The sequence below is a fragment of the Diceros bicornis genome, chromosome 17 (assembly GCF_020826845.1).
Source record: "Diceros bicornis minor isolate mBicDic1 chromosome 17, mDicBic1.mat.cur, whole genome shotgun sequence".
In the NCBI taxonomy this organism is placed as follows: Eukaryota; Metazoa; Chordata; class Mammalia; order Perissodactyla; family Rhinocerotidae; genus Diceros; species Diceros bicornis.
The window spans coordinates 43,174,543-43,196,198 of NC_080756.1; the positions used below are offsets into that span (position 1 = coordinate 43,174,543).

Consider the following 21,656-nt stretch of genomic DNA (forward strand, 5'->3'; position numbering starts at 1 on the left):
TTCTGAACACAACGGTATGAAACTAGAAATCAACTATATGAAGGAAAACAGAAAAGCTACAAATACGTGGACATTAAACAAAATGCTACTGAACAACAATCGGGTCAATGAGGACATCAAAGGAGAAATCAAAAAATACCTGGAGACAAAGGAAAATGAAAATATGACATGCTAGAATTTATGGGATACAGCAAAAGCAGTTCTAAGAGGGAAGTTTATAGCAAAGCAGGCCTATCTCAACAAACAAGAAAAATCTCAAACAAACAATCTAACAGCACACCCAAAGGAACTGGAAAAAGAAGAAGAAACAAAGCCCCAAATAAGAAGAAGAAGGGAAATAATAAAAATCAGAGCAGAAATAAATGAAATAGAGACTAAAAAAACAATAGAAAAAAATGAATAAAACAAAGAGCTGGTTCTTTGAAAAGATAAACAAAATTGACAAACCTTTAGCTAGACTCACCAAGAAAAAAAGAGAGAAGGCTCAAATAAGTAAAATCAGAAATGAAAGAGGAGAAATTACAACGGACACCTCAGAAATACAAAAGATTATAAGAGAATAGTATGAAAAGCTATATGCCAACAAATTGGATAATCTAGAAGAAATGGACAAATTCTTAGAATCATACAACCTTCTGAAACTGAATCAAGAAGAAACAGAGAATTTGAATAGACCAATCACCACTAAGGAGATTGAAATAGTAATCAAAAACCTCCCCAAAAATAAAAGTCCAGGACCAGATGGTTTCCCCGGGGAATTCTACCAAACATTCAAAGACTTAATACCTATCCCTCTCAAACTCTTCCAAAAAATTGAAGAGGAGGAGAAGCTCCCTAATTCATTCTACGAAGCCAACATTACCCTGATACCAAAACCAGACAAGGACAACACAAGAAAAGAAAATTAAAGGTCAATATCACTGATGAACATTGATGCAAAAATCCTCAACAAAATACTAGAAAATCACATACAACAATACGTTAAAAAGATTATACACCATGATCAAGTGGGATTTATTCCAGGGATGCAGGATGGTTCAACATCTGCAAATCAACCAACATCATACACCACATTAATAAAATTAGGAATAAAAATCACATGATCATCTCAATAGATGTAGAGAAAGCATTTGACAAGATACAGCATCCATTTATGATAAAAACTCTGAATAAAATGGGTATAGAAGGAAAGTACCTCAACATAATAAAGGCCATATACGAGAAACCCACAGCTAATATCATCCTCAATGGTGAAAAACTGAAACTTATCCCTCTAAGAACAGGAACCAGACAAGGATGCCCACTGTCACCACTCCTATTTAACATAGTGTTGGAAGTCCTAGCCAGAGCAATCAGGCAAGAAAAAGAAATAAAAGGGATCTAAATTGGAAAGGAAGAAGTGAAACTGTCACTATTTGCAGATGACATGATTTTATATATAGAAAACCCTAAAGAATCCACCAGAAAACTTTTAGAAGTAATAAACGAATATGGTAAAGTTGCAGGATACAAAATCAACATACAAAAATCAGTTGCATTTCTGTACACTAACAATGAAGCAGCAGAAAGAGAAATTAAGAATACAATCCCATTTGCAACTGCAACAGAAAGAATAAAATACCTAGGAATCAACTTAACCAAAGAGGTGAAAGATCTGTACACTGAAAACTATAAAACATTGCTGAAAGAAATTGAAGAAGACACAAAGAAATGGAAAGATGTTCCATACTCTTGGATTGGAAGAATTAACATAGTTAAGATGTCCATGCTTCCTAAAGCAATCTATAGATTGAATGCAATCCCTATCAAAGTTCTAACAACAGTTTTCACAGAAATAGAACAAAGAATCCTAAAATTTATGTGGAACAACAAAAGACCCCGAATAGCTAAAGGAATCCTGAGAAAAAAGAACAAAGCTAGAGGTATCACACTCCCTGATTTCAAAATATACTACAAAGCTATAGTAACCAAAACAGCATGGTACTGGCACAAACAAAGGCACACAGATCAATGGAACAGAATGGAGAGCCCAGAAATAAACCAACACATCTGTGGACAGCTAATTTTCGACAAAGGAGCCAAGAACATACAATGGAGAAGGAAAGTCTCTTCAACAAACGGTGTTGGGAAAACTGGACAGCCACATGCAAAAGAATGAAAGTAGACCATTATCTTATGCCATACACAAAAATTAACTCAAAATGGATTAAAGACTTGAATGTAAGACCTGAAACCATGAAACTTCTAGAAGAAAACATAGGAAGTACGCTCTTTGACATTGGTGTCAGCAACATATTTTCAAGCACCATGTCTGACCGGGCAAGAGAAACAATAGAAAAAAAAAACAAATGGGACTACATCAAACTGAAAAGCTTCTGCACAGCAAAGGAAACCATCAACAAAACAAAATGACAACCTGACAATTGGGAGAAGATATTTGCAAACCATATATCTGATAAGGGATTAATCTCCAAAATATATAAAGAACTCATACATCTCAACAACAAAAGAAGTAATAACCCAGTTAAAAAATGGGCAAAAGACCTGAACAGACATTTCTCCAAAGAAGATATACAGATGGCCAACAGGCCACATGAAAAGATGTTCAACATCATTAACTATCAGGGAAATGCAAATCAAAACTACAATGAGATATCACCTTACTCCTGTCAGAATGGCTATAATTAACAAGACAGGAAACAACAAGTGTTAGAGAGGATGTGGAGCGAAGGGAACTCTCATATACTGCTGGTGGGAGTGCAAACTGGTGCAGCAACTACAGAAAACAGTATGGAGATTCCTCAAAAAATTAAGGATAGAACTACCATATGATCCAGCTATTCCACTGCTGGGTATTTATCCAAAGAACATGAAAACACCAATGCCTAAAGATACATGCACCCCTGTGTTCATTGCAGCGTTATTCACAATAGCCAAGACTTGGAACAACCTAAGTGCCTTCAAGGGAGGAATGGATGAAGAAGATGTGGTACATATACACAATGGAATACTACTCAGCCATAAGAAACGATGAAATCCAGCCATTTGTGACAACATGGATGGACATTGAGGGTATTATGGTAAGCGAAATAAGTCAGAGGGAGAAGGTCAAATTCCATATGATCTCACTCAAAAGTAGACGATGAAAACAACAACAAACAAACACACAGAGACAGAGATTGGATTGGTGGTTACCAGAGGGGAGGAGGAGAGGCAGGAGGGCAAAAAGGATGATTAGGCACATGTGTGGTGATGGATTGTAATTAGTATTTGGGTGGTGAACATGATGTAATCAATGCAGAAATAGAATTATAATGTATGCCTGAAATGTATACAGTTTACAAACCAATGTTACTACAATAAAAAAATTAATTAAAACTTAAAAACAAACAAAAAAGAAATGCTGGATATCTCATTTACTTGTGTACAGGAATTTTATCTTCCTTATTAAATTGAAAATTCTAAGACTGACTGGGTGTCATATGTTAATGTATCCTCCACAGTTACTGGCATATAGTAAGCATTCAAGAGATCAGGGATTCATGAGCTAGAGCCTGCTAGAGCCCAAGCGGATACCAGAGTTGATACTACCTGGTTATCTATCAAGTAAATAGACTGGAGTCAAAGTCACAGACACAGTCCTTGTAGAGTTTCCTTTGTGATATGAAAACAGATTATGAATCATAAGTCATCTCATAATTGCAATATGATCTAATAGAATTGGGAGATAGAATGCAAATCTACCAATATGAATCACTGGCTATTACTGGAAAACCAACTTGAAGATTCTGGAGATGGGTAGAACCTTATATAGCCAACTTATACTTGAAGAAATCAAAATGTCTTTGTATATGAAGGACTACATGTTTATAATATTTTTAGAAATCCTTATTTTTCAAGGCAGAGAGGAGAGAAGTAAGGTCCATATGTTGTTTGAAAGTTAAAGATCTAAATCAAATTTTCATTGCAACAACGGCAACATTTATTCAGCACTTCCCAATAGAACTTTTCTGCTGCCCATGATGGAAATATTTTATATCTATGCTGCCCAATATGGTACCACTAGCCACATGTGGCTGTTAAGCACTTGAAATGTGGCTAGTGAGACTGAAGAGCCAAACTTTAAATTTTATTCAATATTAATTATTTAAATTTAAATAACTACATGTGACTAGGAGATACCGTGTTGGACAGTGCTCTTACAGATTAAAAGGATCTAGTATAATAAATTAATTCAACCCTACTATATGACAGGTACTGTTCTAAGTGCTTATATTAATTGTCTAATAGGGTTATTATGAAACGTAAATCAATTAATGCACATAAAGCACTTAGCAGAGCGCTCATGTAAAGCATTCACTATCAGGTCATCTGTTCACCAGTCCTACAAGATAGTTGCTATTATCTTCCTTTAATAGACGAGGAAACAGAGTCTTAGTTGAGTTAAGCAACATACCCTGAGAAATGTAGCCAGTAAAATTCCAAGCAAGGATCAAACCCAGGAAGGCCTGACTACCAAGTGTGTGCCCTTAACAACATCTAGTAGAATTATTGTCATCTGAAGGCTCTAAACCAGTTATTTCTGATGATCGTACCGACACCAAACACCATACTGATCTACCAAAGGTGTATTTCTCTCCTACAATTTACTGTAATTACTAGTGTGCAACTACGTGCCCAAAGGAATCACCACTTTCTTCTCCCAGAAGATATTTCTATCACATCTCGCTCTTCTCACCCTGCATATCTGGTTTCCATCTCTTTGCATCAAAAAGTGGAATGAAACATTAAATTTTCCCCTGCTGGTCAACAGAGAGCATATAGGACCATGACTCAGAAGACCCAGTGTATACTACTAAATGTACTATTCTCTGGTTGAGTTGCTAACAAGCCATCTTGCATTTTTGGCCCTCAGTTTCTTAATCTGGCAAATAGGCAAGTCACCAAAGGCAGAGATTGGAAGGGTAGCCAGGAAAAATCCTTGCCTGGTCCATACCATTGGGTTGGCACAATGTGTAAATGAGATAGAATTTTTAAAGCACTTTTGAAAAATACTAAAGCACAATATAACTGATACAATATTTAAATCACTGTCCTTGATCTTTAATCAAAATATACTCAGATAACCCCTGAATATACCAATATTATTGTGAATAGAAACATTTGAGACAGTAACTGTGAACTAATGTAATGAATTAGTAAGAAACGTGTTTATAAACTGTACAACGGTACTTGTAGTTTGTTCATTTCTTTCTGTTTTGAATAGCTCTTTAGGGAACTCTAAGCCATTAGCAAAAATAGACTACTGAAAGAGAGACATAAATGAAGCTTATTATTTTTGTTATTTTCCCAAGGGACTTACCATTTCTAGCAGGTTCAAGAGCAGTCGGCTGTGCCTTCTGACAATATTATAAGCTCGACAACAAAGCTCGACAAAATCTTGGAAATGCTGTGGGTATTTCCCACCCTCTGTAATAAAGTACTCCATCTCTGAAGTAAAAACAAACGGGGCTCGGTCTCTATAAACCAAAAATAATAGCAACCATAAGGAGAAGGAGAAATGGCTTTTAGGGTTAAATTAGATGGTTACAACAATTTATTTCCACTTGAATTTTTTTGTTATTTTCTCTCCACTCTAACAATGAACCTCCTTCATTGTGGGATAGCAGGAGAAATGCTAATTGTAAGTTGTGAGTAACGTAGCTGGGTTGCAACAGAGAAGGAAGGACACGTTATTTTACAATATTGACCTATAGTGTCTCAAATATTTAATTCCAAGTTATATTTGATGAGAATATTATCCATTAAAAATTAATGTAAGGGCCAATTAATAATGAAGGCAGTTTTATGGAAAATACATTTACTGCTAGATTTTGAAATGATAGAACAGACCATGTATTTGAACTCACGGTATGTTTTCTTAAAGTTTTTTTTAGAAGATATGTTGACCTTTTAGGAAAAAAGTTTTAAGCAAAAGCTAAGATATGTAATGACAAGTTCTTCCAGAAGGCAATCTATGAAAAAAACAGATGTTACCAATTCACTGTCATATGCTTAGCAAGGAGAAAAAAGAGGTAGCAATATTCCATTTCACACTAGGCCCGATAAAAACACTGGTCAGAAAGGAGGAAATATGAGCGGACCATGTTGGTGTGTAAGTAATATTGCCCCTGTAGTCCCAAGGTTGGAAAAATAGGAAAACAAAGGATCAGAGAGAAGATGATCCTGTTTCCTCTATTTTTGCCAGGTTTTCTCTCATGTTATTTGAGACATGAAGAGACCAGAGATGAAGTGTTAGCACTTGTAATAAAGATTAGCAGAGGGAGGACTAGAAACACCTCTCTGTGATGAGGTCTCACTCTTTGAATAACAATGACGAGAGGAAGAGTTTTGATACTGATTTGGCCTAAGGTCCTCTAGAAGCATTTGAGATGGGAATACAGTTGGGGGTAAAAATGTATTTAAAAAAATAAAGATTTTTGAATGAATTGAAACAAATTATATTTTAAAATGTGAGCCTACCAGCCTAGATATAACTAAAGTTAGTTCAAGCAGTAACTGAAAAAAGTCATGGATTATTAAGGAAGCCATTTAATTGTTGTCTTTTAAATAATAAAGAATAACTGTGCTCTTTACTATTGCTATGCTTAGTTATTTAATAAAAATAAAACTGAGTGGGAATTCTCGCTAATCTGACTTAGTTAAACAGACTTTTCAGAAGTGTGGATATTCAAATCAGAAAGCCACAGCTCTGGCATTTTGTGGGGCAGTGGAACGTTACTGCAGGCAAAGTATTTTAAAGAAAATAAATAAGCTGCCTCTGCTTGGCTATGGCTATTTTATTTTGTTTTATTTTATTTTATTTTGTGATCCATGCTGCCATTGAATGTCAGGAGGAGAGGCTGGTATAACAATACTCTCATTTAGCTTTATATTCATTCGATCATTCATTCATTCAACAAAATTTATCGAGCACCTAGACATTGAGGAATGTGTCTTAAGAATCAAGTCCAAGTTTTAAAATTTTTGCTCAAAATCCTTTTATATTTGGTCTTCATTGACTTATCCAACCTATATGCTATGAGTTTACTTTATAGCCCTTTACTTCAGCCAAGCTGGGAGCAGAGATGTCGAAAATATGAGATATAGCATGGGTTCTAGTTCGGGACCTGCTGTACCTCAATTTCTTCAGCTCTGAAATAGATAAGTAATATCTAGCTCTTAGAATTGCTGTGAGGATTAACTGACAAAATGTACACAAATGCATGATATGTAGAGAGGGCCACACACTTGTGAACTGTTGTTATTAGAGGCTCTATGCATAGGGCACAGACTGCAGGCCCTGTCAGCCAGATTTCAAATCATGTTCTATCACTTAACTAGTTCTGTGACCCTAGGCAAGTTACTTTTCCTCGTGCCTCAATCTTCTCTCCTGTAAAATGGGGATGTGAGTACTTGACTCTTGGGATTGTTGAGAGGATTAAGTGAGTTAAAGCATATAAAAGTCCTTGGAACACAGGCTGGCACATAGTAGGCACTCAAATGTTAAATACTATTATTAGTCTTCAAACTAATAAAAGTGTTCTCAGAGCTGAACCTTGTCATAGCTAAATCTCCCTCCTTCTTCAAAAATACAGACAGTAAAATCCCATCCTTCCTTCAAGGTTTAATTTATTCCCAGCTCCTCCACATAACCTCTTTGGCTCATATACCCTTAAATGGACCTTTGAATTCGGTAGCATTTTTTATTTATCACTCACCCATGTAGTCATCACTATTGCTAACATTTTAGTAGGGTTTAGCAATATCCCATAGTTCCATAGTCAGAAAAAAACCCTTACTTTTATATATAAAAAGTTTTCCAATAGTTTTTTCCTACTCTCATACTATATTTACTATATTGAACAGAACTTTCAAAATAATTTTAAAAGAGTCAAATTTTACAACTTCCTGAAATTTCTTACCTAATGTGATAGATAGGCTTTTCTGTTCAATAGAAAAAAATATGTTTGATCAAATTGATTTCTCTTGAAAAGTCTTTGTAGTTATGCCCAAGCTCATGTGATAACACATTTCCTTCTTCCATGGAAACCACCATTACCGATCAGATGAAGAAATACCATAACAGAAAGTCAAATACACAAAAGAAACATATCCAAAGTAGAGAAAATATAAACTAATAATATCTAAGAACCCAATTTTAGTTGTGTTTAAATATTATCATGGTCTAAATTTTCAGTGGGTCCCACAATACAAAATGCTACATTTTTTCCATATAATTTGCATGGCTCACTTCTGAGCAATTTTTAAAATCACTTAGAATTAGACTAAAATTTTTCTATAAAAGGAAAGATGCCTCATATGTGAAACAGAATCCTATCCCACCCCTATACCCTGTAGGAGTCATAGCTGGGATGCGATTTGTCACTCCACTTAAATGCAAACCTAATCCAAGGTCGCAGAATTAACGTATTGGAGCTTATGTCTTAAGTTTAAGCAGTACTTACAAATCTGAGATATAAATTGCTTGTGACAAGAGAGAAAACTGGAAACTATTTGGTCTCTTAGAGTCTGTATTGTTATTGCATTCTGAATTATATGTTGAAAATCTCTCATTTATAGCTGTACAAATACACCAGAAATTTCTTATTGTGACTTTTTTTCCATATTAGTAGTTTTACCATTACTTGTCTAAGTTCTATCTGTTCTTGCTTCTGTACCTTTAACCTGTATTTTTTCCCTCTTCTGGCTATGCTTTCTCTCTCTCTCTCTCTCTTTCTCTCTCTTACCTGATGCCTAATACTGACTAAGAGATCAGGATCAAAAATTTTTTCTCATAAGAAGTCTTCTCTAATCAATCTATCCCTTGCCAATTTATTTTATTTTGCTTTACCTTTTTATTTAGCCCTACAGCCAATATATTTTATTCTTTATAGTCTCTAGCGGTCTTATGATTTTTTTCTCCCAAATGATCTGTGTGATTTTCAAGGAGACAGGAAGTATTTTATCTTCCCTTGTATATTCTTAATGTCTCAAACAATATTTTATGGTATTCTGTTATAAGCAATGAACGCAACAGTAAATAAATATAGCTCACACAGTGAAGAGCTTGTGATAATTTAACACTTATGTGGGAAGGCCATGCAAACAAACTTATTTGTTATGATTCTGTCATTTTGTTGTCAATCTTTTCAGTAACTTATGATCAATCTTTCCCTGAAATTATTATTCCGTAAAAATGCCGAGAGTATTTTATAGATTTCCAATATAGGTCAGAAGTGAGCAGTAGTTTAAAAATATACGTACACGTACTTGGAAAATATAAGGACATTTCTATTACAAACAAACACTAATTATTAAGAAGACAAATCAATTCACCTCATATGGAAAATAGCAGGACAATTAATAATTTTCTGTTTGTTAGTACTTATGCATAAGCTTCTCTTTTAACCATATTGTAGATACAATCTCCTTGTATAAAGTCACTAGAATACCAAGATCATTATCATTAAGCATTTACAGACTGCCATTGCGCTGAGGGTACACAGACTTTTAGGACAGGTCTCTGCCCATTAGGTGACTTAAATCTAGCTAGGGAGGTCTGCACTCCAAATGTTAGAACACTATAGTTATTTATCAACAAATATTTATTAAGAATCTATAATAGATACATGAAAGGCTTATAGGTGAGGTTAAAGATTTAAAAAATCAATTTCCTAAAAGCAATACAAATTTATTGAATAATAACAATAGTGTTTTGAAAAGATCCCTCTAGCTGTAACATGGAGAAGAATTTGGAACAGGGAGGGCGTATGCGGGCAACTCAGACAAGAGACTTTTGCAGGTTTTAGTAGCTTAGATTAGGATTGTGGCATGCATATATAGAGAAACAGGAAAACTTAAAAAATACTTTGAAGAAAAAATCAAGAGGACTTCATGATAGTTTGGAATAGAAGGGAGAAGAGGTGCTAAGAAAAGCTTTAAATTTTTGGCTTGTGTATCAGCAAGACTATAGTGCAATATTCAGAGTGGGTTCAGCTTCGAACAAGTTAAATTTGAGGTGACTTTGAACATACAAGAGCAGACGACAATGAGGTATTGTGATACCTACTTCCAGATCAAAGAGAAAAGATCTAGGCTAGAAGCAAAATTTTGTAAGTCGGATTTCCACTTCTGGGAAGATTGAACAGGCATATTTTTCCCTGTTGCTCTTACTAAGTACACTAAAACCTCTGGAAATCATGTATAAAACAAACATAAAAAGACTCTGAAAGGCAAAGACAAGAAAGACTACCTAGAGAACTTAGGACTCAAGAAACAACATGGCAGCTAATTATCTAGGTTTTCTTTTTGCCTCATACCTTCCAGACAGAGGGCTCAAGAAGCTGGCAATCTGGAAATACCAATGGGTGCAAACAAAAAATCTCCAAAAAAAGCTGCTCTCTCTAGTCAAAGGCCCAGGAAAGGGGTAACCTAACAAGACGAAAACATTTAGACAATAGCCAGTCTACTCTAGTCAAATATCTCAGAAAAAACTGTGACTCCACTCCCCCACCACATTAGCAAAGGCCAAAGTGGGGAGCCTAAACTTCCATTCTCACCAGGCTATAAGGAGGCATCTCAATCCTCTGTCTGGGTGGTGTCAGAAACAACTGAGTAAGGAGCTGGGTATTGGTGGAGAGAGAGACACATAGATCAATGGAATAGGATAAACAGCACAGAAACAGACTCACACGAATATGCCCAACTGATTTTTGACAAAGGTGCAAAAGCAGTCCAATGGAGAAAGGATACAGCCTTTTGATTAGACGATACTAGAACAATTGGACATCCATAGGCAAAAATATAAACGTTGACCTAAATCTTACGCCTAATATAAAAATTAACTTAAAATGGATTATAGACATATATAAAATGTAAAACTCTAAAACATTTAGAAAAAAATAAAAGAAAACCTTTGGGATCTAGGGCTATGCAAAGAGTTTTTAAGAAGAGGAAAAGACAAGTTATAGACTGGGAGACAATATTTGCAAACCACATAGCCAGCAGAGGACTAGTATCTAGAATATATAAAGAACTCTCAAAATTTAACAGTAAAAAAACAAAATCAAACAATACAATTAGAAAATGGGCAAAAGAAGAGACATTTCATGTCTCTGCAAGAGTATATGCAGATGGTAAATAAGCACATGAAAGGATGTTTAACTCACTAGTCATTAGGGAAATGCAAATTAAAACCACAATGAGATATCACTATATGCCTACCATAATGGCTAAAATAAAAGTTAATGACAATACTAAATGCTGGCAAGGATATGGAGAAACTGGACTACTCATATATTGATGGTGGAAATGTAAAGTGGTATAGCCATTCTGGAAAACCACTTGGCAGTTTCTTAAACAACAACATGCAACTACCATACAACCCAGCAATTATACTTTTGGGCATTTGTCAGAGAGAAATGAAAATTCATAGAAGAAACTGGAAATAATCTAGGTGTCCTTCAATGGCTGAATAATTAAACAAACTGTGATATATCCATGCCATGGAATATTATTTGTCAATAAAAGGAACAAATTATTGATACACACAACAGTTTGGATGACTCTCCAGAGAATTATGCTGTCTGAAAAAAGCCAATCCCAAAAGGTAATATACTATATGACTCCATTTATATAATATTCTTGAAATGACACAATTATAGAAATGAAGAACAAATGAGTGGTTGCCAGGGGATAAGGATGGAGAAGGACAGCAGGTGAGAAAGAAGTGGGTATGCCTTTTGACAAAAGGGCAACTTGAAGAATCCTGGGGGTGATGAAATTGTACTATATCTGGACCATATCAATACCAATATCCTTGTTATGATATGGCACTATAATTTTATAAAATGTTACCATTGGGGGAAACTGGTAAAGGGAACATGGGATCTGTTTGTATTATTCCTTACAACTGCATGTGAATCTACAATTATTTCAAAATAAAATGTTTAACTAAACGCGTGAGTCATCTGGATATAAATATTGATGGAAGTCTTGGATGTAGCTGGTACCAGTTTGGTGGAGACTATAGAATGAGGAGAGAGAGAGCTAAGATGAGTCTTGGGGAATCCAATGTTTAGTAGCTTGGTAGAAGGGAATCATCTTGCATTGGATACTGAGAAGGGGAGAAAAACTAGAAGGTGATGCAGCATCACAGAAGGCAAGCAAAGAGGGTATTTTGAGGAAGTAATAGTCAACACTGTTGAAATGTACTGATAAACCAAGTAAAATGAGGACTGAATATTGTTGGATTTAACACTATGAAGGTCATTTTTGATCTTATCAAGTAATGAAGAACAAAGCAAGATTGAAGTGGTTATGGAATGGGAGGTAAGGAAAAGGAAGTCAAGAGTTTAGATGACTCCTTCAGGAAGTTGGTGGAGGTGAGTGAAATGGCATGAAAACTGGGGGTTTTGTGGAGGTGAGCGAAATGGCATGAAAACTGGGGGTTTGAGGCAAGGTTATTTAAACTTTGGAGAGACAATCATATTTAAAAAGGTTACTCAAAAAGGCAAGGATGGGGCGGGCCCCATGGCTTAGCGGTTAAGTGTGCGTGCTCTGCTACTGGCAGCCTGGGTTCAGATCCCGGGCGCACATCGACGCACCGCTTGTCCGGCCATGCTGAGGTGGCGTCCCACATACAGCAACTAGAAGGATGTGCAACTACGACATACAACTATCTACTGGGGCTTTAGGGAGAAAAAGGGAAAAAATAAAGGAGTAATATTGGCAATAGATGTTAGCTCAGGGCCAGTCTTTCTAAGCAAAAAGAGGAGGATTGGCATGGATGTTAGCTCAGCGCTGATCTTCCTCACAAAAAAAAAAAACAAAAACAAAAAACAAAAAACAGAAAGGAGAGGATAAATATGCAAGCAAAAATGAATTACTGATAGTATAATGTACATTAAAAGATGGGAGGGAAATGGCTCCAAAACACAGACGGAGGGATTGGCTTCAGAAGGGAAAAATAAATCGTTTGTTGTAACAAGAAGGAAGAAGTTCATGTGCAGATGTAAGCAAGTTTATGAGTTTTGTATCGAGTAGAAAAGCAGGCTCTGCTCTGACTACTTCTATTTTCTCAATAAAGTAGGATATGTGGTCGTCTGTCTAAAGTAGGGAGTGGGGAATAACGGGTAGGAGAGATCTGAGGTTTATCCTGTGAGGATAAAGTACAAATCATTGTAGATAGTGAAATAGTGAGATGGCTCCAGAAGTATTATGGGATTGCTGGGCCATGAGGATGGCCCATTTGAAACTGGGGACAACATTTGCCCTGTAGCGTCCATGCTTTCTTGCAGTGCTTGGCTGCTGTGGCGTAGCACAGCGAGTGTAGCGCAGATGAGTGGGTTATGGCACATGCTTATCTTCTGCCTCCACACTTTTATTCACAATGCTCTCTACCATACCCTTCCCTCTTTGTTCTCACTAAGTGTAACCCTTTCATGATCATGTTATACTTCCTCTTGAAATCTTATTAATATCAAATTTTCTCAATATCTTCTCAATATCAAATCTTCTCAATATCTCAATATCAGTATCACCCTCACAGTGGAGACTGCCCTATTCTAAAATACATTATTAAGGAAATGGACCAAGTATGCCAACTGTAATGGATGCACTCTGAAATAGCTGAGGTGCTGTATCTTTAAAATGAGCGGTCTTTCATTTATTGAACTATTTCTTAAACAAATATGTACATACTTAAAAAATGAATGATGCTCGATTTTAAAGTATCAAGCACATAAGCTATTTAAGGACACAATAATTCACAGAAGTAGCTTCCTCAAATGTGAATTATGCAATCTAGATAACACCATGGGGCTTCATCCCAACAGTTCAGGGTGGTCTTTGGTCATACTAAGTTCAATGAAACAGTCCCCAGTGGACTCTGAAAACTAGAGTCATATCCCATGAGCATCTAACTTTTATTAGCTTAATGATTCCTATTAGATGTTTTTTTAAAAATGTAAGAAAAAAATTAAAAGAGAGTGAGCAATTGTGCCTGCCTTTTCACTCATAAAAGAGCAAGCATATTGCCTGCCCACAGATGGGAGAGTAGCCCTGCTATTTTAACACTTGGTCTTAGTTTTTGAATGCCTCTCACAGTGCAATTATCTTGTAACGTATTTGATTGTAGTTGTTAAAGATACGAATTTAATATATATCATGGCCATAAATTCAAGATAACTATGTTATCTGGTACTAACTGAAGAAACCAACATCTGTCCCAATGCTGGAGAAAAACGAGAGTGTGGTGGGATTATTGAGAAATGGGAACTTCAGTTTCCTACATGGCACCTTCCCAAGGGCCTATGACTTTGGACAAATTATAACAACTAAGATTTCTCTCTTAGTTCTCGATTATAAATTAGAGAAAAGAACAGTAGCTACCTCAAATGGTTCCTGTGAGGATTAATTAAACTAATGCATATCAAAGTATTTATGAGGTTTTAAAGGGTAATTTTGACTATTTCCTTTAGAATCTGATCCCTGATACTGGATGATGCAGCACCACACTAAGGAGTACTTACTTTCTGCCACTCCCAGTGATAATCCACAGCAATTTGAGAAAAGCTCAAATTTCAATATGTTTCAATATTGGTGATGGAGTCAGGGGATATGAAGAGTGGAATGGAAAGACAGAGAACTCTATCAAGGATTCATGACAGCAGAATTTGTCTGCTGGGCTCTGCAGACACACATATTTCTTCCTTTTATAGTATAGTTCATCTAGTACTTACCTGAGAAACTGATAGAGTCAGTAAATGGATGTATACAAACTTTAATCCCAGGCTTGAAAGACGAATGTTTTAATATGTATTTGTATACTAAACAAAAATGCGGGACTTAGTAAATGAGGCACATTTTATTTTTATTATTGAAATTATTATTAATTTCATATGATTTTGTCCCCAGGAAATACCATAGTAACATTAAAATATATTGCTTTAAAGATTTCTAAAAGTTGCAGACTCCCATCATAGTGAATGGTGACATTAGCATACAAATAAATGACTACAAAGTACATTGGGGAATGTTTAAGCCTACACTTTCCTGATCTCACAAACGACCTACATTTCAGAGAACACATTTTGCTGTTCAACAGAAAGAACACAAGTCTCTTGTCTAATATTCGTGAGTTAATTGAGAAGGCAAATTTGGACTCTCCATTGGATAGGATAGAACCTTGTATAATTAGACAACACAAGAAACCTCCTATGTGCAATATAATGAGAACATAAGGGTGCATGTACTATCACAAAAAGAACATTTAACGCCCTGTGAGATCTTCAAGTTCTTGGCAATTATTAACTAAGGAGACCTTCACCAATAATCTCTTAAGCGTAAAACATGTTTGTTCCCCGAGTCTAGCCACTTTTGTAAATGCACTGTGGGTCCTAAGTTAGACTCTGGGAGGTTCCTGATCTTTAACTGCTTAATAACTTTAGATATTGACTCTAGAGTTCCTCACAGGCTCAGGTACACCATCTCTCTTACTTGAAAAGGGTAGTTAAAAGTTACTTCTCCAAAATTATCAGTCCCACTTTCCTAAGTGTGATATTTTAGGTGTGAATTTATAGTAGATTAGGATTTTATGAGGACAGGAAGAGACTGCTCAGCTCCTCCAAATGCCCATGTTTTTCCCCCTTGAGCTTGAGTTTTAAGGGAAAGTGTACAGTTAAGATTTGCATGGAATTCCAGTGAATGTTTGGAACAGAAGTTAGTCTGGATATGAGGAAAAGATTATCAATGTTATAATGCTTGGGTGAAACTGGATTGTGGTAGTACATTTTAAATAGGGCTGGGTTCTAAAATCACGTTGAAGGTGAAAATCAAGAATAGTCCAAGTTATCTCTGAAAATATTCACCCATAAAGTTACCAGATGCATGATCAAAATTTATGTATCAAGCTTGAAATGGACATTTTATCTCTTATTAAGTTTAACACCATGAGTGTTTCCCCCAGCACAGGAGTGGGTACTGTTTCTTCAGTTGGACATCAGATGAAGTTCTTATACTAGGATCATGTTTAGGTAACATTTGTAGTCTTTCTTTAAAAACTAGGTTCAGACTCAGGGCTATGAGATGCTTATATTGACAGGCACACTGTACCTTAGACGAACTGAGGAGTCAACACTCCTGTCTTCCATCTAAAGCATGCTTTGTTCACAAGGGGGCACAGGCTCACTGAGCGCGGGAAGGCAGAATCCTTATACTATTTAAATTGTTCTCTCCCTCCCTCTCTTGTTCCCTCCTTCTTTCCTTCCTTTTATTCCCTCTTTCTCACAAACTTTTCCTCGTTTCTTAATCATCCGTCACTCTTTTCATCTGAAAACCCATAAGTCTCTCTCTTGGAAGAAATTCACGTTTTTTTTTTTTAAATTAGAGAAACTGTTTTTTACTTATAACGGGAGTGGGGTGATATAAAAGAGGTTACTCAAAAGAAACCAGGTGATAAAACATAGTGGAATGATCAGGTGAAGTATAAAAGGGAGAAATGATAGAGAGAACATGAGAATGACAAAACAAACTTCATTTCTTGAAATAGTCTAAGTGAGAGTGCTTTGAAAATCCAAAGCACTATTCAAGTGCTACATGTAGTTTGCCTAGGATTGGCTTTGTGACTGGTGAACGCCTTTGTGAAACTTACAGAGTACCATTTTTTCCCCCATTATTTAATTGTGGTAGAATACACATAAGATAAAATTTATCATCTTAACCATTTTTAAGCGTACACTTCAGTGGTGTTAAATATATTCATAACATTGTGTAACCATCACTGCCATCCATCTCCATAATTCTTTTCAACTTGTAAAACTAAAACTCTATACCCATTCCCCTCTCCAATAACTCCCCATTCCTCCCTCCCCCCAGCTCCTGGCCACCACCATTCTATTTTCTGTCTCTATGATTCTGACTACTCTAAGTACCTCATGTAAGTGGAATCATACAGTATTTGTCTTTTTGTGACTAGCTTATTTCGCTTAGCATAATGTTCTCAAGATCATCCATGCTGTAGCATGTATCAGAATTTCCTTCCTTTTATGGTTGAATATTCTATTGTATGGGGCCGGCCCCGTGGCTTAGCGGTTAAGTGTGCACGCTCCACTACTGGTGGCCTGGGTTCGGATCCTGGGTGCGCACCGACGCACCGCTTCTCCGGCTGTGCTGAGGCTGCGTCCCACATACAGCAACTAGAAGGATGTGCAACTATGACATACAGCTAACCACTGGGGCTTTGAGGGAAAAAAAATTAAAAAAAAAAAAGAAGGAGGATTGGCAATAGATGTTAGCTCAGAGCTGGTCTTCCTCAGCAAAAAGAGGAGGATTAGCACGGATGTTAGCTCAGGGCTGATCTTCCTCAAAAAAAAAAAAAAAAATTCTATTGTATGTATATACCACATTCTGCTTAACCATTCATCTGTTGAAGGACACTTGGGTTGCTTCCATATTTTAGTTATTGTGAAATAATGCTGCTATAATCATCTCTTTGAGATTCTGCTTTCAATTCTTTTGGGTATACACTCAAAAGTAGAATGCTGGATCACATGGTAATTCTATTTTTAATTTTCTGAAGGATGGCCATACTGTTTTCCACAGCAGCTATACCATTTTACATTCCTACTAACATTGCACAGGGGTTCCAATTTCTCCATATCCTCGCCAATACTTGTTTTCTATTTTTTGATAGTAGCCATCCTAAAGGGTGTGAGGTGGTGTGTATCAAAATTTGAGTCTCATCCCCCAGGCTCCCACATGTAGAGTGACCATCGAGTAAAAATTCCTTGGTAAATTTCTAGTTAGAATAACAGAATATGACAAGTTATTAATAATTTTATCTTCAGAAAAAGTGTACTTTCTCAGGTCAAGACAAGTAAATTTTATGGCATTTTTGTAGTGATCCTTCAATCAACGAAAACTGAGACTCTGCTGTGTCAGGCACTAGCTAGGTGCTTACGATACAAAGATGTCCTTAAGGCACTCACAATTGGAGAGATATTGGAAAGTGTGTTTTTCTTTTAGAAAATTCAGATGATACTGAGGCCTGCTTTGAGTGAGAGGAACAATAAATGTTTCTTAATAAACAATTATGTGAATAACAGACCAATGAGACTCATCTAATTTCAAAGAACACTAAGACAGTAATTAAAGCATGTGGGAGATCATTAATACTCATATAGCATTTGGATTCCTATGAATATTGCACTAAACCCAAAGATTGGACTAAGACAAAAATTATTCTTTTAATTTGCTAAGGGTTTTATTTCAAAGATGGTTTTAAATTGAGGATATTTAGGACATGAATATTATAATACTCCAATTAGAAATTAAACATTAAAAATTTTTAAATCAGTGGTAATTAACAATTTATATAATGTCGAAATGATTATAGATACAGGAAATTTTTATGACTAATATTGAGATGAAAATTGTGAGATTAATTATATTAGGTGATTGGTGATTTATTAGGCTAAAACTTGAAAAGAGTAAAAATTATGTTGTAAGAAGACAGATATAGAATAGTTTGATCAACGTGGTATAAATTTTATTTTTTTTCGAGGAATATTTGCCCTGAGCTAACATCCATGCCAATCTTTCTCTATTTTTCAGTTTGTGGACTGCCAGCACAGCACGGCCGCTAACAGAGCAGTGTAGGTCCACACACAGGAAGCAAACCCAGGCTACCAAAGAGGAGTGCGCTGAACGTAACCACTAGGCCACTGGGGCTGGCTCTAAATATTTTAATAGAAAAAGAACAGAATTTTATTTTGTTGAGCTCTGGAATGATTTTTTATCTGTTTTAAATGAATTTATGTCCTATGGTGTGGTGGCAAATATATAATAACCAGCTCACTTAAAAAAAAAAAAATCTCTGATTTGCAACATCTGTCAAGTTCCACGGTGTGTATATTCCCATTATGGCTGATTTCAAGCTACCAGTGTGATGTCATTGAAAGTGGAGTTGAGAAGGAATACACACAATAGACTCTTGCAAGCCAGTGCGACCCAGGTCCAGCACACCTCTGCTTATGCCTGAAATTATATCAGAAGTCAAGAATGACTTGGTGAAACACCTTACAATCCAAACAAACCTGACAAATAGTGCAATCCAGCCTGTCAGTCAACAAGCCTCAAAGTCAGTGATATAAAAGGACTAATAGTTCAATTTATGAATTTCAAAACACACACTTTAAAAAGTACAAAAATAAGATATTCATATAAGTTTAAACAAAAAGTAACAATCACCTAGAGATGCCATCTCATTTCTTATTACTTCTTTTGGAATATTTATATTATAATTAATTACAACAAATATTTATAGAGCCCTCACTTGGTATTAGGCATTTTTCTAAGCACTGTACATATATCAATTATTCTAATCTTCAAAACAAATCTATTTTATAGATGATTAAAGTGAGGCACAGAGAAGCCACTTTCTCAAGGTCACATCATTAGAACATGGTAGTATAGGATTAAAAAAACCCATACAGTTATCTTCAGGGTACCTGAGCTTAACCACTGCTCATATGGCCTCTAAAATTATCTAGAAATAAAGTTACAAGAAAGACTTTATGAAAGGCTAGCATTACTAAAGTGAAAGACTGTGGAAATACAGTCTGAAAAAATAAAAATATGAAACAATGAGTTAGGAGAGCAATAAATATTACCAATAAAGGCCTTCCTTAATTTCTCCTCCTCTGTAAGACAAAGTCACTATCAAGAAATTATTGAGTTGAAATTTAGAGTTTATTACAATATTATCTTTTATGTAATAAAAAATTACTATATAGAAATCATTGTTAGAGGGGAACTGTGAGTGAAAAATTGTGGATGTATAATTTGTTAGCCACTTTAATTTGAATTTTTGTGAGAGAAAACAAAGAAGTGAAGATAATAGTTAAGCAACATCTCAAAAGAAAACCAATTGGTTTCAGAAAGTTGGTGAAATTCCTCATTGTTTCCATTGTATGGATTAGCCAAATTTTCCCCAGAATCATTCAGTAATCCTGGGGCTGAACTGTCCTGTGATTTAATCTGCTGGTGTAAATCCTCTTTATCTAATCTCATAGTTAAAAACCAATAAAGGATTGTTTGTTTATATACAAGATGTGACATCCTTCATATTTATAACTGAGATGTGATTTTTTTTTTCCTTTCTTCAAAGTCAGAAAGTGTACAGGAGCCTCAGATTTGGTCTAAGCATGGAGATGGGCTTCCCAGATTTCTGGAAAACTGAATTCAGAGGAATGGTTCAGGGATACCTGGGCAAGGACTCCAAATGAGAAATGCTGCTGGGCTGACTCAATACAATTCAAGAATCAGGAGAGCCCAATGTTTGTAAACATTTCCTAAACAGATTCACACAGATGGTTAGTGTGAGATGTTCTGGAATCACCATTCTAGCATGAGTATAAAAAGTCAACGGTCCAACAAGAAATCAGTTTCTTTCCAAAGATCCTACTTATAAGGAGAATGTCACCTCATTGCTGCTTTCTTTTAAGGAAACCACGGATCAAGGGAAAATCTAGCCCTAGATATACTGCATCTGCTTCTGCTCTGTTAGCCTGCTAATTTCCATTATTAACTTCTGTATCCTTGGCTGAGGGGTAAATCTGCAACTTAGAGAGGGGTTTTATGTGTGTATGTGATTTCTTTTTCCCAACCCATAACCCATCCACAACTGGAAACTGTATTCTCTATGTGAGGTTGAGCAATGATTTAGGCAACTGTGTTATGAAATGAAATTAGTTAATATATGTTAGTAACACTTTGTAAACCGTAAAAAGTTATACAAATGCTTTCCTCTTTCATGTTTTTAAGGAGTAGATAATAGGAGAAACACACGTGTATGGGATACATATACTCTCTACTTCCAGTGGGTGTAGCATTTTATGTTAAAGAGTATGATCCTGGGCTATCACTGGTTATTACTGGAGTATTATGTGGCCTTGCTAAACTATGGGAGATTAGGATAGTCCTAGGGCATGATTTACATACCTGGCTTTGTACATTATGGAGAGTTTATGAATATGTCTAGTATGTGTATAGAAGAAGCCAGGTGGAGCTAGGCTTTTCTCTAAAGACCAGGTCTACAATGTAATAAATGTAGTAGAAATAAGAATGGTCATTTATCCTAGGGGCCCGATTTATAAGAGGCCTTTTGTCTACCTAGCAACCAATAAGAACAACCAACGGACCTAGGATGGAAGAAGTCAGCTGTTTTATGAAACAATGTTCAAATGAACTCTAGAAACAGTCAAAAGAGACTTGGAGGAAAATTATTAGATGCTGCCTTCAATTCAAAAGATATATCGAGTAATAATGAGGAAGCATAGTTCAGTTTAATCATTAAACAAACTCAGGGCAGAAGTATCAGTATCAAGAAAGAAATTCAAGAAGACACTGCCAACGAGTCTTACATAGCCACTGGTGGAGATAAAATCCTGCAAACAATAATCCAAACGGATCATAATGCTGCAGTTGGCCTCCTTAGCTGGAGTTCAGTAATCAATACTCTCAAGGGAAGATAGTGCCAACTTCATTTTCATTCATCCAATCAATAATTATTGAGGGCTTACCTGTGAACGGTTTATTGGCTAACTCAGCAAACA

General features: G+C 35.9%; 1 protein-coding gene across 1 annotated transcript in view; it reads right to left on the reverse strand.

The window, feature by feature from the left end:
- Positions 1–21,656, reverse strand: part of PIK3C2G (phosphatidylinositol-4-phosphate 3-kinase catalytic subunit type 2 gamma) — a 347,697-nt gene that overhangs the window by 101,793 nt on the left and 224,248 nt on the right. Inside the window, exon 25 of the mRNA XM_058558690.1 lies at positions 5,363–5,519. Within this exon, the coding sequence (XP_058414673.1) occupies positions 5,363–5,519 (157 nt within the window). The remainder of the gene's footprint in view (positions 1–5,362; positions 5,520–21,656) is intronic.